This window comes from Carassius carassius, chromosome 41 (genome assembly GCF_963082965.1).
Source record: "Carassius carassius chromosome 41, fCarCar2.1, whole genome shotgun sequence".
NCBI lineage: Eukaryota > Metazoa > Chordata > Actinopteri > Cypriniformes > Cyprinidae > Carassius > Carassius carassius.
The window spans coordinates 8,503,943-8,521,682 of record NC_081795.1 but is presented as its reverse complement, the minus strand read 5'-3'; the positions used below and the strand labels follow the sequence as shown (position 1 = coordinate 8,521,682).

Sequence of the window (17,740 nt, the reverse complement as noted above, 5' to 3'; positions counted from 1 at the left end):
AAAGTGTTTCATTCGTCCAATTAAAAAAATAATAGGGTAATGATTCAAATCTAATTTTTTTTACTTGAGCCAATGAAAAATAAATAACTATTTTCTCAAGTTAAAAAATATAGATGTGAATCATTACCCTAAATTTTTTTCATTGGCTGAATTAAACAAATTTTTTTCAGTGAGCTACAGCAGGTGATTTTTAAATCAAATTAAGTCGATGTATTTTTAAGGTAAAAGAAAAATAATAATCCTATACAGAACTGACGTTTACTTCTGGCTTTTCAAACATATTTGCAAGTTATACTGCATTTCCAGTGCTGAACGGCTGCCCGTTTCCTGCACACAGATTTCGAAATACTTCCACACAAATTACGTGATAGCGAATGACTACAATGTAGTCTATGCACGCGGGCGCACTTCTGGAAAAAAAACGGCCAAAAAAAAGACCAAAAACCGTCCGATTGCCGATCACGTATTTTAAGCAAATACCGTCCGGTTCCAATTCATGGCCGGTCAACCGGTGCATCCCTAATGTAAAGTTTGGATCCATGCTTTTTGTTTGTGATATGAAATATTCTTCTGATTTACATTGCATTGAAAACATTGAATTAAATGTACAATTTTAAAGTAGAATGACTACAATAGTATTTTATTTTTAAATACTTCCAATAATGTTTTATTTATTTATTTTTTTAGTCTAACATCGAGCTGTAGTCGGCAGCAATATACCAAGATGCTCAATAGCATTGTGAATGTTAAATTTGTGCATTCATTCTGTATGATTTCAGTGTCTTGAGGTGTGTTAGACTAGTTGTGTACACATTTCTCTATAGGTGCAGGTGTGTTCTTGTTTTCTGTTGCTCTTTACCATGGAAACCATTTAATAGAATCACTTGACTTCCTTCTGTATCCGTCAGTTAGTCGTTCTGGAAGGGAGCTCCAGGCCACAGGTGTCTCTCCACCTCTACCCACAGTCAAGCTGTACTAGTTGGCATAGTGATCCAGCAACACTGGTTCAACACTAGTTTAATGGGGGGGAGAGAGAGAGAGAGACAGAGAGAGAGAGAGAGTCATAGGGGAGATAAAGAAAGTCACGGGCCACAGAGAACCGACGGAGCGCCACAGACTTCATTCCCCATAGTCCTCATTCAGTTTTTCAGTATGTGTGTGTTTAAACTATGCAGAGAACCGAGCTCGGAAGATGTGTAATTTGCATTTCAGTGAAGCAATCAAGCATGGCTGTCATTTGCATGAGGCTAATTAGACACGTGACAAAAGCCCTGTTCTCAAGGCGAGTATCGAAATATCGTGTGGAGGTCTGCCTGGAGCTCTTCACAAGTCTGCTTCTGAGACTCCCAGCCTGGTTAAAAAGTCTCACGAGTGTGATTTTTAAAGGGATTGTTCACCCAAGCATGAAAAATCTGGTATTTATTTACTCACTCACATGTTATTCTTTATCTGTATATCTTTAAAGTTTGGTATTTTCCTCTAGTAAACCTATCTTTTTCATTATATTGAAAAGCGCAGCCAGTATATTCTTTACAGCTTTTGTAAAACCGCCACAGAAGAAAACAAACCATAATGGTTTAAAAATGACATGAGGTTCTGTCAGAGTTTTAATTTTTAGCTGAATCTATTTTACCCCGTCGTCCTGCAGTAATAAATTAACACGCTTTTAGCATGATATTACTGACTTGTTAACTGTTTTCGACAAGGTTCATTTTCTAGGTGTAGCTTGTTACTAAATAAGTTACTTAATACTCAGAGAAACCCAGTTTGTGTGGCATATTGACAGCAGAGGCCTGTTGCCCTTTTGCAGTGTAGTAATATTTTATTATCTCGCAAAGAGCTGTGAAACAAATATTGCTTTTGATTCATAGAGGATGTGAAAATCTCAGGGAGAAAAAGGGGAGAGAATTGGCTGTTTAGAGCCCACATAATGTCGAATTGTAGCAACATAACTAGATTTTCTGAAGTAAGGGTGCCGCCACAATGCTAAAGTATCCTCAGTTGTTGCCAGGGACTTGGTGTATGGTTGCTAAGCTATTCGTGGTTATTGCAAGTTTCTAGCCAGGTACTCTGTGATTTCTAGGGTGTTCTGGGTGAACACCTCATTTAGGGATACAGCAAAAACTATATTTAGACTAAAGCCAGCATTTAGTGTAATACAAACATGTAAACATCCATTGCATTACGATTCTAGAGGGTACCTGGTGGTTGCCAGGGACTTGCTATAGCTATGGTTTGTTAAGGTATCCTTGCAATTCTTGTCTCTTTTTTTAATAGTATAGGGATGTCTGAAGCACAGCTCACTCAGAAGTCATTTTCAAATCAAGCAGCTTTCTCTTGGTCAACTTGGCAAATTCGAGTGATATTTCGCCGTCACACAGAATTCCTGATCTCATGGATCCCTATTAAAATGACTGGATTTCACAAGATTTCACAGAACAAACTTAGTTTTTGTTCGTTTTAACTCTTAAAAAGTGATAGTTTTACTTTAGTTTTGATTATTTACCTAGTTTCAGTTTTAATATTAGTATTTCAGGGCTTTGAAAATGAATGCGCTAACTACTGTCTGTTATAAAAAAAATTTTTTTTTTTTTTTTTTTTGTAAATGTAGGCCTAAACAAAAACTTTGGCCATTTTCATTGTATTTTAATTTGCTTTGGAGTGATGAAAATGTATTTTAGTTAGGGATGGGCAATATATCGCATGCGATTTGTCACGCGCATTTCGTCAGTAAAGCTGGTTCCCTGATTAGCGGTAAATCACCATCACCTGCTTTCAAATGGATCGGCATTTAATAGACAGAGCCGTAGATCACTGACAAGCTATGCAATATCGCGTTCATTATCAAAGGCAATTCATCTGCGATAATGAACGCGATATTGCGTAGCTTGTCAGTGATCTACGGCTCTGTCTATTAAATTCAGCTCCATTTGAAAGCAGTTGATGGCGATTTAGCAGTAATCACAGAACCAGATTTACTGACGAAATGTGCATGACAATTGCATGTGATATATCGCCCATCCCTAATTTAAGTTAACTTTCTGTTTTTCCCAGTTATGTTGCGAGATATAATTGAAGGAGATGAATTGCTTGCAGGTTTAAAACTTAGGGTTATACGTTTTAAAACACTAAATATGTTGAGAAAGCTTTTTTTTAAAAACCTGCCTAAGAGACACAAAAAGCAGAAGAGAGGTGCTTCCGAGGCTGCGAAGAGAAGCCATGTCAATTTGCAGTGACACTGTGAAAAATGGCATTAAAATATTTGTGACACTCTTGTTGCTGAGAAACTTGAGGGAAAACCGAGGGGTGGGTAGAGGATGAGCTTGTCCCAGCAGAGAGTCAATCTGCAAGCAGTCCTGCATGCTCAGCTGTAGTTATCACACACACACACACACACACATACGAGAGGGTTGCCTCTGCTGACTCGGCCGCAGTGTCGATGACTGGTTGAGCTTTTTTTGAACTACAGATCTGCATCTGTCAAACCTTGTGTAGCCTCGTGTGGGTGACTCCCTGCCAGCGAGCGCGAATCCTCGACTGCACCGAGTGGCAGAAAACGGCTCATCTTTGTGTGTTAATAAAAAGAAGATCACAGGCGATTTGTCTTTGCCAGGAAGTCCTCCTACGCTTTCTCCATCTCTTGTATTTACTGACATGCAACGTGTTGATTGCTGAAGTTGGTGTTTGTTTTGACAGACTAGTCACGCTGAAGCAGATAACTCCTCCTTGTTTGTTCTTTAGCGCATGAATGAGTCATAATGTTCGTCTCCAGGTGAAGATTATTCAATACAATAATCTTCTCGACATAAAGGTCAGACCAAGAGACTCAGAAGTGACAGTGCTCTGGTTTATGTTTATAAGCTGGACTGTACGGCAAAGAGCAGCTCATAGGTGTGTGTTTTATATTCTGGGAATTGTATCAATTACACGTGAAAACGGAGCCTTTCATTGAGACCTGACGGTCACGATGTAATGAAGGGAATTGTAGTAATAGTAGTTGTTTTGATTGGATTATGTTCCCTTTTGGATTCAGCTCACTCAGTGGCTGTTGTAATTGGTCTCAACATCTTCATTCATCACCGTGTAATGGCCACATCATCACACCCTGATGTTTCTTGTGATACATCCCAAAACTGCTCTGCCAGGGCTTTTCATCGAAAGCAGAATGTAATGCCACGTTCTTTTCTTTGCAGGTGTGCAATAACAGTTAATGATACTGTGTTAAAATTAACAACAAACAATGCTTTTGCTGCTATTAAACGCTTATTGACTTGTTAAAATAAAGTAATATGTAGTTTTATTTAATCGAATACTTCTTTAATTAAAAAAAGCAATAAATACGTATTGCCTAAAGAAGATTAAAAGATGATTCAAATGAATCACAAACCATCTAGAAAAAGAAACAACTCACTAAAATTTATCTTCAGTGCAATTATTCAATCTTCTCAGTGCAATTTGAGACAGATATACAACCGGTTTCATGCTAAACTTAAAACTAAGTTTTACAATAGTTTTTTACCTTGTTATTGTTTTGGAAAGCGCTTTTTTACATTTCTGGTCACAACACAAACCTGTAACTTAAGTCTATTAAACAACTTTACTCAAGACAAAATTTGGGGTGGGAGTTAAATGAACAGTCCATCACCACATTTTAAAATCTGTGAAAAAAAAAAAATGTAATAATGTGTGACTGTTGACTTTGTGCTCCAGTTTAGGAGTGGCGCTTTAGACAAATACTAGTCCTCCTCACTTCCCTGTGACTTCCCTCTCCACTGGCTCTTGTTTTAGATGAGTGCTAATACTGGCCATCATTTGGAGCACTACTGTATGTGTGAGCTTCCTGCTGTTATTTTTGGCATGCTTGTTTCCCTTGACATAACTCTTACCGCAGTTATGTGGTGACGGAGTTGATGCAGAGTGACCTCCATAAGATCATCGTGTCTCCACAGCCTCTGAGCTCTGACCACGTCAAAGTCTTTCTCTACCAGATCCTCCGAGGTGAGATACACACACACACTAAGCCCTTTATTTATTTTTTGTTTTTTAAGCTTCACCTCCAGAGTTCAGACACAGACATTCTCCACGCTGAGTCTTTCTTCATCAAATCTCATGGGTACAGAACTGCACAGACATTCACACACACCTCTCTACTTCATGTTCCTTACTATCATTTTCACACCAGAGAAAGTGAGAATGAAGAGATGGACCACTCATAGTGTAAGAATATGAATGGGAAAAACAAGAAACAGTCGCCTCTTTGATATTTTGTTTACTGTAGGACAAGTGACATGTTTCATCTGGTTCATTAGAAATAAGGTTAACTGGTCCCTATAAGACATATAACTTCAATGTTTTAAAGTGACACAAAGCTTTATTATATCTTAGAGAAAAAATGGCACCATCTGTTTATATGTCAACTAGATACATATCAATCCAAGCAAGAGATCTGTACAGCATAACAGCGCAGTCTGCTTCATATCAATACAGTTTGTGTCCACAAAATGTCTTTAATGACAGATGTATATGTTGTGTCCTCAGGAATGAAGTATCTACATTCAGCTGGCATTTTGCACAGAGACATTAAACCTGGTAACCTGTTGGTCAACAGTAACTGTGTGCTTAAGGTTAGTGAAATACTAGTCAAATTTTTGATGTGTCGGCGATTTTAAAATGTGCTATCTGGTGCTTTTGTGTTTTTTTTTTAGAAATTGACCCTGTAGTTGGACTCTTAAGTATAATTATTTTGTATGTGTGTGTGTATGTATATATATATGTGTATGTGTGTGTGTGTGTGTGTGTGTGTGTGTGCGCGTGTGCGTGCGTGCGTGCGTGCATGCGTGTGTGTGGTTTATATAAGGTTTCCACTTTCCACAAAAAAAAAAAAAATTAAAAACAGAAATAAATTATATTTTAAATTTAATATTTAAAACAGAAACTGTTTTAAACTGTTTATAACTGTTTTAGCAGATGTTTTCATCATTAATGTTTTACTGTATCTTTATCAAATAAATGTATTCTATGCAAGCATAAGGTGATTAAAAGTAATTTTAGTGCTTCAGCTTTTCTTCTACAGTTGTAGTTTTTCATTAATATTGATATGTTATTTTAAATCCTAATTTTTTATTTCAGTTAATGAAAATAACACTGTGTGATACTAAACAGTCAGGTGACTGAATAATTGGCTCAAAGTGACAATTTTGGTCTCTCAAACACACACAGGTATTTTTTATTATATAATTTTAAAATGTGTAATTTAGATGTAACAGCTAGTGATAAGTATAAGAAATTAAAAGAACTCTTATCTATCTATCTATCTATCTATCTATCTATCTATCTATCTATCTATCTATCTATCTATATATATATATATATATATATATATATATATATATATATATGCCGGTACATATATGTGAGATTTTGCCTATTTGAGCTTTATTGTGCTGGTTTCTTTTGTCTCTGTGCCCTCCTGCTATTTTACCATTATATACTCTAGCCTTTGGGCCTTGAATTCTGTCTTTATAATTCCTTTTTTCCAAAGAGCAAGGACGCTTTATATCTATCTGGCCAGGCCAGGTCTACAGCGCCAGCATACACACACTAACACACAATCTCTGGCTCCAGGGGGTCAGGGCCCCTTTGGGATTGATTCATCTGCTCAGTTCCTGACATAAATCTTCATTTTGGATCCCATAGAGAGAGCCCAGCTGCAAAAGTGAAAGCAAGGTTGATATGGGAGATACAGAAAGAAAAAGAGAAATTCTCTGTGTATGTGCATTGTGACTTCACCCAGCAGCATGAGAAATGTGCTTGAGGGGAGAACGGGAATAGATTGTGCTATTGGACCACAGAGAGCGAATCATTCAGCATGCACTGCTTCATTTAGCCCTTAATCCCCATTTCCGAAAAAGAAGAATAGTTCTCTCATTTAGCTATTATATGCGAGACCTTATCTTATGGCCATGTCCTGAAATCAAATGTGCTCAAGTCTGATTTAGGTTCCAATTTAATTAATTTTATATCCATAGCATGTTTACTATTATGAGTGTGTACTCTGAGAAGACACAAGAAATTGTTTCAATAAAGTGCATGTTTAAGTGTTGCTTGCCGGATTTGAATTCATCTTGTGGGAATGCATACAATTAGGCTTCTGGGAAAAACTGGGTGGAGCTACTTAGGTAAATTGTTAGTACTGCATGATAAGCCCTTTTGTGCCTTATTTCAAAGAGTGGGTGAAGAGAAGAGGCAGAGATATTTTTCTCATTTATTTATTTCCCAGGAGTACTCAAGCAGCTCAAGATGATTGGAAATTGGGACTTGTGTTTATAGCGCTTTTACTGTTTATTTGTTTTATCTAAAAGGTGAATGAGCCTCTCCATGTAATTTTGGTTTTATTGCTTTTATTTAAAAAAAATATGTTTTTCAAGATCTTCTCCATGCCTGTCATTAAATGCACACATCAGACTTTACTCATCATCCTATCAAGTGTGTAAATAATCCTAAATTCTGCACAGATTTGTGACTTTGGCCTGGCAAGAGTGGAGGAGCTGGACGAGTCGCGTCACATGACCCAGGAGGTGGTGACGCAGTACTACAGAGCGCCAGAGATCCTGATGGGGAGCAGGCACTATTCCAACGCCATCGACATCTGGTCTGTGGGCTGCATCTTTGCCGAGTTGCTTGGCCGACGCATCCTCTTCCAGGCTCAGAGTCCCATCCAACAGGTATTCACCTACGATCGTGTTCAGCACTGCCTTTTCACACAAATCATCAAGTAAAACATGTTCCTGTATCAACATTAGTTATTGTACTTGGAACAACATTGTTATCAGCCAGTCAGAACCTTCAGATTTTTGTTGTAGGGGTAGAACATGTGAACATCCAGGACGTTATGTATTTGATATTCATAAGGTATATCTTTTCCTAAACTCACAGTCTGTTTTAAGGGAAACATCTAACTGCTCACTTTCTGGTATTTGTGGATCATTGCAGATTGTGGATCCTTTGGCCTCTGATATGTGTTTAGTAGACCCTTCTTTATCTGGGTCCACAATTAACACTCACCAAAAACAAAAGTCTTTCTAACCAATTAACTTCCCTAGGAACTGCAGCATATTGCATGGATTAAAATGCAAGAACTGAAGCCTGACTTTTTTGTCTGACATAAATTATGTGACTCAAGCAAATGAATAAGCTGTTAAAGTTGCTAATCTTTTCAAAGAGATTTTCTTGTTTACATTCTGACAGCTTTTACCTCAAAATTCACTACTTAATGTGCTTTATAGCATTTCTTTCCAGAAGTCTGTGGTGAAATAGTTACATTATGCCACTAAAATTATTATATAAAATATATAGTAGTAAATGTATATATTTTTAATTAAGAATACAGCTTTCATGACAAGTAAAAAGTATTTTCTATACATGTATGGTGTTAAATATTTATATTTAATTTTTCATTCACTTGACATTCACTTTGGAAACATTACTTAGTCTGGTATTGTTTGGAATTTTGGTTTTCTTAAAAGAATTTTTTTTTTTTAATTCTATAATTTAATAGAATGGTTTGATATTTAATAATTCAAGAAAAGTTAAATTAGTAGTGCTTTTATAGATAAACAGCTTTGTGACATTCTTAGTGAAATCAGAAAGTCTTGGACACTGATGCTAAACATGTGACCTTAACATACAGTATTTTTGGCAGATGTTGTACAGCTGTGCTAATGAGTGAGCGGGGCAAGGCTCTGTTGAACTGAAGCCCCAGTGTGGCCGTGACCCAGAAGCCCTCTGTCCTCCATGGTTGTGTGTTTGCAGCTCAGACAGCTTGTCTCTAGCTTTCACTCTTGCACAGAGGCCTCTTCTATTATTTTGTTCAGAATCTCATAAACATCAAGTATGCTGCAAGTGAGAAATTCTTTGTGAAGTACCTTTACAGATGAACTTTTTAGTTTTAGTTTTATGTATTTCACACAGAAGAATATGAGCCATATGTTTTAATAATACTGGCCCTGCAGTGTGTCAGAGGCTCTGGGACAGGCTGTTCCTCAGTGTGTGTGTGTGTGTGTGTGTGTCCACACAGCCCTGAATGTGCACCGACAGCACATCAACATCCCCTTTAAGACTCATAAAATTCTCTCCAGTAAAGAATTTGATTTACCTGAATATGGTTCTGCTCCAGTTTGTTAATGTACAGAAAATGAACATTTATCTAGTTTCTTATTTTTCCCTTTGTCCTTCTCCAAGTCTTTTATTAAATTCAGTTATGTTTGTGTTTTAAATCAGAACTTTCTGTTTATGGTTATTTATTTACACAAGTTTATGTCTGAGACCCAACTGTTTAATGATGGCATAATAATGTTGTCTGTTTAGAACCAAAGTAAATTGCAAAAAATAATTGTTATATTAAGTGTTGTTATTATTATTAAATGTATTGTTTAGCATATGTGTCGCATCCCTAAATATGTGGTATTCCTGAAAAGCAAAATAAATTAAGAAAATATAAACATTTACTACAGTGGCTAAAAAAAGAATTCCTGGATTTCAGGGGAATATATGCATAAAGTGCTTGTTTTATACATGTTTTTTACATCACTCATCTGCTCTTCCTTTTCTTGTTATATACTAGCTGGACTTGATCACAGATTTGCTGGGGACTCCGTCTCTGGAGGCCATGAGGACGGCGTGTGAGGGGGCCAGAGCTCACATCCTGAGAGGACCACATAAACAGGTGAGTCTGAAATCCAGTCCCAAAAACTAGGCACATGGTGTTCGAAGCGACATCACGAAAGACAATGACTCATTAGTGAACAACATAATTATGAAACTAGTGAAATAATAATATGGAAAATATAATTTTTAAGTCTAAAAATACTTTCTTTTATCTCCAGTTTAAAATGCAGAGGTACTAGGGCGGGGCTTATCTGGTCGTCCAGCCAATGGGAAAACTTTTTCAAAAAGTCATTCTTTTTGCAATTTCTTTCTATTAATAGTGACTCACGAGTCGCACAGTTCCGATTTGATCTTCTGCTGTATGCCTTAAATGTGCCCTTATGAATTTATGAAAGTCTAGTTATGAAAGCTCCCGGTTTTCAGTATATAGAAAGCTGTTTTCAGTGTGCGAGTGAGAATATGTGCATGTTTGTGAGTGTGCATGTGTGATTTGGTGCTGGGTGTTGGCTCTGTGGCCCTGGACAGCTACGCTGAGAAGGCGATACCCTGCAGAGAACAGGAACTGCAGCGCAAGGACTGTGGACCTTTGCTTCTTGCTTTGCATCGACCTGATGCCTGGCGACTCACCAAGAAGCCCGCCTCCTTTGCACACATGCATACAGACATGCACCTGCTAGGCTAGAGAAAGTCTTTACCATTTAGGCCTATATGTGAAGAGCCACTTGTTTCTCCAATCAACATTCGCCAGCCTTAATCCCAGCCAACTACCCACACACACTCATACTGACATTTGTGTGTGGTCAACTGGCCCTGGAGCAGGATGTTTTAATCACGTAGATCAGCTGAGCTTCCCATTACATGTAGCAGGTTTTGGAGACTGATAGAACTGGGGTTTCTGATGGGTCTGAGGGGTATTGTGATGACACCATTCTTCAAGGGTCTGATCATGTGTCTGAGTCAGTGTTTTGTTTTAGGTAATTGATGTATAACTTGTCTATTGTTAATAATAATAATAGTTGTTGTTTTTGTTGTTTTTATTGTATAATGAGTATAAATATGATTTTTTTTAATTATTATTATTATTTGTCTGGTAATATTTACTATTATTTTGTTATAATATAATTATATAATACATACAATAAGATATTATTTATCTGGTAACTTATTACCTATTTATCATCTATTATTTTATTTACTGTTGTTATTATTATATGTATTATATTATATATAATTAAGGGAAGGGAAGTCGTGGCCTAGTGGTTAGAGAGTTTCACTCCTAACCCTAAGGTTGTGGGTTCGAGTCTCAGACCGGTTAATACCAAAACTGAGGTGCCCTTGAGCAAGGCACTGAACCCCCAACTGCTCCCCGGGCGCTGCAGCATAAATGTCTGCCCACTGCTCTGAGTGTGTGTTCACGGTGTGAGTGTGTTCACGGTGTGTGTGTGTTCACGGTGTGTGTGTTCATGGTGTGTGTTCACTGCTGTGTGTGTGTGAACTCTGAATGGGTTAAATGCAAAGCACGAATTCTGAGTATGGGTCACCATACTTGGCTGAATGTCACTTTAATTATATTATTATTATTATTTTTAATAATGTATATTGAGTAAAAATATAATAAAATATTTTATTTTTGATATAATTTATTATTATTTGTGTGGTAGCAATAATATTTACTATTATTTTGTATAATAAATCCAAATATTATAATAAAATATTATTTATCTGATAACTTATTACCTATTTATCATCTATTATTTTTTGTATAATAAATACAAATATTATAATAGCTAATTTATCTGATAACTTTTTTATAAGCTAGTTATCATCTGTTGTTTTTATTTACTACTATTTTTATTATTATAAATGATTATATTTTATGATGATGATTAAGAATGAAAATCTTTTGCAAATATATATATTTTTTTTTTACTATTTATGATGTAAAGTATAAATAACTTGGGCTATGTAACATACGTCTGTATTAAATGTTATTTATTTTTTATTGTTTAAATGTTAATATCTTAAAAATCATTAATCATATACTTAATTTCATATAGTTTTACTGAAAATAAATATTGTTCGTTTTTGAATAGAAAAACATGTTGTCTGTTCAGATGGCAAACTCTGCTGAAGTTTTAATGACTGGTGAATATGGCACACCAGACCTCCACCTCCACTTTTGTGAAGGTGAAGAGCTTATCAAGAAGGCTTTTGAGTGAAAAAGATTGCAGAGAGAGGAGAGTCTCCAGAGAGTCTGGCAGAGCGATTTCAAGAGGCATTTCGTAGCGTAGTTCTCAACAACAGTGGTGGGAGATGTGGTATGCTTTAATGCCCGTGCTCAAGATAGAGACAGTCACTCAGGATTTGCCTGAGTGGATAGACGGGAGGAAGAACGAGACGAGGTTTGTCCGATAGAGAGCAGGACTTGTGAGATCTAAATAGAGGTCTCACTTTTAAGATCAAATTGGCTGCCTCCACAGGGGACCTCATTACTTCAATTAATTTTGCAAGACTCTTACCATTACTAGAAAGAGAGGAAGCTTTTAGCCTAAGCTGGAGTGGGAGGATATAAAGAGACCCTACCCTAACTGTCATATAGACAGAGAGACAGAAAGTGAGAGGTTGTTGTGTATCTGCTCTATTTAAAAGTTCAGCGTAGTTTGTGATGCTAGTGTGTTTGTGTCCTTACCAGGCTTCTTAACTAGCTAAACCAGCAAGAGTGCTTTGTCAATCAGCTCTAACAGAAAGACCACATTGGTTAATCAAGGACCTCTTCCTATTAGAAATCCAAGAAATAAACAAGATCCCGTTAATATATACGTTGTTCCTCCTTAGCAACAAGTAATTCAATTTAAGATTAGATGTAGACTTCTGCATCAAGTCCACATGAAACCAAACTTGACCCAATTAGTTAACTTAAAAATTGTATAATTATTATTGAAAATAATATTTTTTTCATACTTTTATTATTTAATATATTTTAAAATATTTTATTATAGAATCATCTGTAATAATAATAATAATAAAAATACTACTACTGATAATAATTTTTTATTTATTATTATTATTAAAGTATAATAATATTATCATCATTTTTTAATTCTTAATTGTATTATTAATAATATTGGATCTAATTGTTATGCAATTATTAATGATACAATTATCACCTCTTCCCATTAAAACTGTTCTCTTTTTTTTTTCTTTTTGACTGATTCATTAAAAGAAACTGCTTATTGAAGTTACGTTTATATAAATTAAACTGCACAGGTCATGCTGTATGTTTGCTTTTGTGTGTAGTTGGGTAAAGACAACACAATACAAACACACATTGACTGCAAACCTGGGTAGGAGAAACACCTTGGACAGAACTGATACTTCTAATCGATTATGCTAGTGCCTCCTCTGCACATTAAAACTTGTTGGTTGTAGGCAGAGTGAGTGGAGTGGAGCTCTGCTCACATATCCTGGTCGTAAGGTGGTTCCACCACCTGTCTGCTGTGTATGTAAAAGCCAGCAGGGAGCTCTTGGAAACAGATGTATGCTCGGGTCCATGATGATTTTTCTGCCTTAGCAGAGAGGCAACATGATCAGATCAGATTTCCATGTACATGCGTTCCGACAGGACACACACGCACACACACTCAGGTCAGAAAGTGATGACCCCAGTGCTTGGTGGCTTACAGTAAAGAGGAAGAATGAGGAGAGGGCAGGGGCGGACTGGCCAACGGGGTGGCCTGGGGTGGAGTCAAATTCCCGGCCTGATTTACTGTCCCAGTCCGCCACTGGGAGAGGGGGTGCTGTTTATTGGCTTTAGGGGGTCTTGCATGCTGACCGAGTGCAGAGCTGGAGCAGATGTGGCCCATCCTACGTCACCAGGGGCTGCGTAGCCTGATATCTGCCACAAACGGAACTCTGTGGCACCTGCTAAATGGTGGATGTTTTATTTTCCTTTCTTGGTGCGACAGCATCACGTAATAACCAGTGTTCGTTATTGAGGCAGGCACAGGGTTTTTTTTTTTTGCACATTCATGCTATTCAGCTGATGAATCATTGGCTATTTCCTGTGTGATAAACTAACACGACGGGACATTAGATGTAAAGTACACTACAAAAAAGAAACATAAGTATGTAATTTGTCACTTATTTAACTATACATAGTCTAATAAAAGTATGCTAGCATCATTAGGACAAGACGAGACAAATATTGTATAGACAAATAATATTGTATATTAATATTTGCTTTTTAGTTGAACTGTCTTTTTTGTCCAGTTTATATTTAAACAAAATTGTATATTTAAAAATGCTCATTTATTAAGAATAAATTAGCCATGTATATGTTTAATCATACAGTACGTGCACTTTTCTTCATTGATTTTACTTTACACACTTTAAATAGTTTGAAAACACAATAGTAGAAAAAAAAATATTTTAAGCATTGTAATATTATTATTCATATTGATATTAATGTTCTTAACACTTTATTAACAAATATATAATTACATTTAATTTGTATTTTTATTTGTATTTTAAATCAGTTCAGAATCAGAAAATGTATATTCTGTTTCATTTTAATTTTAGTGAAATATGTATAGTTTTATTCATTTTATTTCAGTTTTAGTTATTTTAGTACATCAAGTTAAACTAAATTCAAATGAGAAATGTGCCTTGGTAACTAGCTGAAATCACTATTTAAAATATTTTATTTTGTTTCAAGTAAAGGAAATGTTTTTTTATGGTTGTTTTAGTTTCAGTTTCAATGAACTATAATGAACTTTTTTTCAACTTTACATTGTCAAACAAGGACCCCCCACTCCCAATTTTCATACAGTATGAAGCACATTATCAAGATACATTCTTCATGTATTGGCATTGGCAGAGTAAGTTATCTTTGAGTGGCAAAAATACTCTTTAAGAATATACATATTCTTCATTCTAGTACCCTTATTTATAATATGTCATTTTTCAAAATGTTAACATAATATTGCGCTTTATATAATATTGCACACACTATGTGTCCTCGACCTCATCAGAGAGTCGCCACGGCTGTATTGTTCCTCTTCTGTCAAAGCATCTGAAGCTCAGCTCTCTTGCTGACATTGTTTTGACAAGGTGATGTTTTCACAGCTCCTAATTTACATTTTAAAAGACCCGTCATTAATGTGTTCATCTTGATGTTGGCATCAATGTGGGAGGCCTCAGACACTTTTTACGCCCTGTCCCGTTTTTGTTTTTGTTTTAGTTTTTTTGCTATAAATAGAGAAGATCTGATTTGGGCTGTTTTGAAATGAGATCCTTCAGAGGCTTTAGGGAACGTCTTCCTCACCATATCGGCTCTAATCGGATATCTCTATTGGATATGGAGTTCAGCACCGTCTCCATTCCCGCTCGCAAAACCAGCGCTAAGTGCTACCATTAAAGTGAAACCGGAAACAAATGTGCTTTAACACAGCCTGAACGGTGGAGGAATGATATTTTATCTCAGAGAGCCACTCTGCTTTAAAAACACTACCCTTCTCTTTGTTATTGTCTTCTTTCTCTTTTTCCTCTCTGCTTTCCACACAATTCAATTCAATTCAATTCAAGTTTATTTGTATAGCGCTTTTTACAATACAAATCGTTACAAAGCAACTTTACAGAAAATTAAAAATAATAATAATAATACAAGACGTAGTCAGCTAGATGATGAACTATCAATATTATTAATTAATAGTAATTATATGATGCAGTCACACATGTAGCAATAATTGTTAGTTCTGTTTGTTGATTCAAGGTTAGGATCATCTGGGGTCCTCTGAGGGTCAGCATCATCTCTTCTCAGGTGTTCTGGATCCAGACTGGAGCTTGTGTAAATCCTAGTTACCACGGGATGTAAATCCCGTGGCAAAACATAGAAACAAGATAGAGACATCATTAGCATAGCTGCTGATCCAACAAAGTAAAATTAGTTTAACCCAAGCTAAAGAATAAAAATGCAGATGCAACTACACTCACAATTTAAGAGATACATTATTCGAATGCTTGGCGAAAGAGATGCGTTTTTAATCTAGATTTAAACAGAGAGAGTGTGTCTGAACCCCGAACATTATCAGGAAGGCTATTCCAGAGTTTGGGAGCCAAATGTGAAAAAGCTCTACCTCCTTTAGTGGACTTTGCTATCCTAGGAACTACCAAAAGTCCAGCGTTTTGTGACCTTAGGGTGCGTGATGGGTTGTAGCGTGGTAGAAGGCTAGTTAGGTACGCAGGAGCTAAACCATTTAGGGCCTTATAGGTAAGTAATGATAATTTGTAACAGATACGGAACTTAATAGGTAGCCAGTGCAGAGACTGTAAAATTGGGGTAATATGATCATATTTTCTTGACCTGGTAAGGACTCTAGCTGCTGCATTTTGGACTACCTGTAGCTTGTTTATTGACGAAGCAGGACAACCACCTAGAAGTGCATTACAATAGTCCAGTCTAGAGGTCATGAATGCATGAACTAGCTTTTCTGCATCAGAAACAGATAACATGTTTCGTAGCTTGGCAATGTTTCTAAGATGGAAGAATGCAGTTTTTGTAACATTGGAAATATGATTTTCAAAAGACAAATTGCTGTCTAATATAACACCCAGATTTCTGACTGTAGAGGAAGTAACAGTACATCCGTCTAGTTGCAGATTGTAATCTACAAGATTCTGTGTGGTGTTTTTTGGTCCAATAATTAATATCTCTGTCTTATCTGAATTTAATTGGAGAAAATTATTTGTCATCCAATCTTTTACATTTTTAACAATGAGTCTCATTCGAAAATATTTTAGCATTTTTGTGTTTTTACTCGTAGTATGTGCACAGAATAGGATCTCATGCAAGGGTTGTTGATGAATCGGTGTTATTGTAAATGAGGGACAGTGTGCCTGCAGTAGTGTTTAGCATATACACCCCTAAGCATCCCCATATAAGGACTTTCTGCACTTTCTTACCATTACAGATGCAGGCATGGAAGGAAGTCCACAAATGGTTTGAAATTGTGCGTTAGCAGAACTGTGCATTAACATGCAAACAGAAAGCAGTGAATGTGGAAACAAGATGGTTACAGTTGCTGAGGTGAAAAACAAAGCACAAACAGTGTATACAGGCAGCATTTACGTAATTACGCAATTATGTACTTCCAGGTGAAGTAAGACAAATAGACCAATATTCTTTGTCTTAGTCACTTTCGAAATAAATCATTCTTCAGTTTAAATATAATTTATTTCTGTGATGACGCCTGAATTGTCAGCAGTCATTGCTCCAGTCTTCAGTGTCACGTGAGCAGAAATCATTCGAATATGCTGATTCGTTGCTCAGAAAACATGTCTTATTGTCAAATGAAATTTCAAAAGAGCAGATATGATTTGAAATTGACATCTTTTGTAAAATTCTAAATGTCTTTTCTGTCACTGAACAATATTATGTCTCCTTGATGAATAAAAACATTAATTTATTAAAAAAAAAAAAATACTGCCCCCAAACTTAATGATATGCATACACAGAATGTTTGTTAGATTATGAATGTGTATGGAAAAAAAGGGTTTAGTGTGGTTTACAGTTTCCCGTGTTATGTGAATCAAACTTTACTTCAGTGTAGACGGTTCACATGTTATCAAGAATAATCTGATCCGTTGCTTTGTGTGAGAATGTTGTCTGTGATTAAAGTACAGTGTGCAACAAAAACATGATAGTGTTAAATGTGCACAGAGCGGCAAGCTTCAGTCCTGTGCTGTATACTTGGCTTTAGTGAATAGGACCTAATATCTATAACACATACACACACACACACACTGTTCAGATTCTTCAGAGTATACAGAAGGAAGTCTGTTGGTTGCTCTACAGCTCAGCATCCTCTGGAATCACTGTTGTCTCTGTCAGCATTCGCTCGTTTAATGGCCTGCTCCTTTATCAGCGCTCCCTCCCCCTCTCGGTTCCGTAGGAAATGCACCCTGCTCTTTTTATTAGCGTGTTAACTGCAAAGGTAAACAAAGGTAAACAGTTAAAAAGTCCTATCCACCTGTCTGTCCTCGCTTGGCCCTCTCCCAGGTGCGGCAGGTGTGCTCT

General features: G+C 36.5%; 1 protein-coding gene across 2 annotated transcripts in view; it reads left to right on the top strand.

Annotated features, from left to right (window-relative positions):
• The window catches only part of LOC132123561 (serine/threonine-protein kinase NLK-like), a 66,017-nt gene that overhangs the window by 38,593 nt on the left and 9,684 nt on the right, over window positions 1-17,740 (top strand). For both annotated transcript variants that reach the window (XR_009426536.1, XM_059534261.1), the window contains exons 4-7: window positions 4,892-4,998; window positions 5,539-5,624; window positions 7,515-7,724; window positions 9,623-9,724. Coding sequence is in view for 1 of the 2 variants with exons in the window: in XM_059534261.1 (XP_059390244.1) it covers window positions 4,892-4,998; window positions 5,539-5,624; window positions 7,515-7,724; window positions 9,623-9,724 (505 nt within the window). In the remaining variant the exon portion in view is untranslated. The remainder of the gene's footprint in view (window positions 1-4,891; window positions 4,999-5,538; window positions 5,625-7,514; window positions 7,725-9,622; window positions 9,725-17,740) is intronic.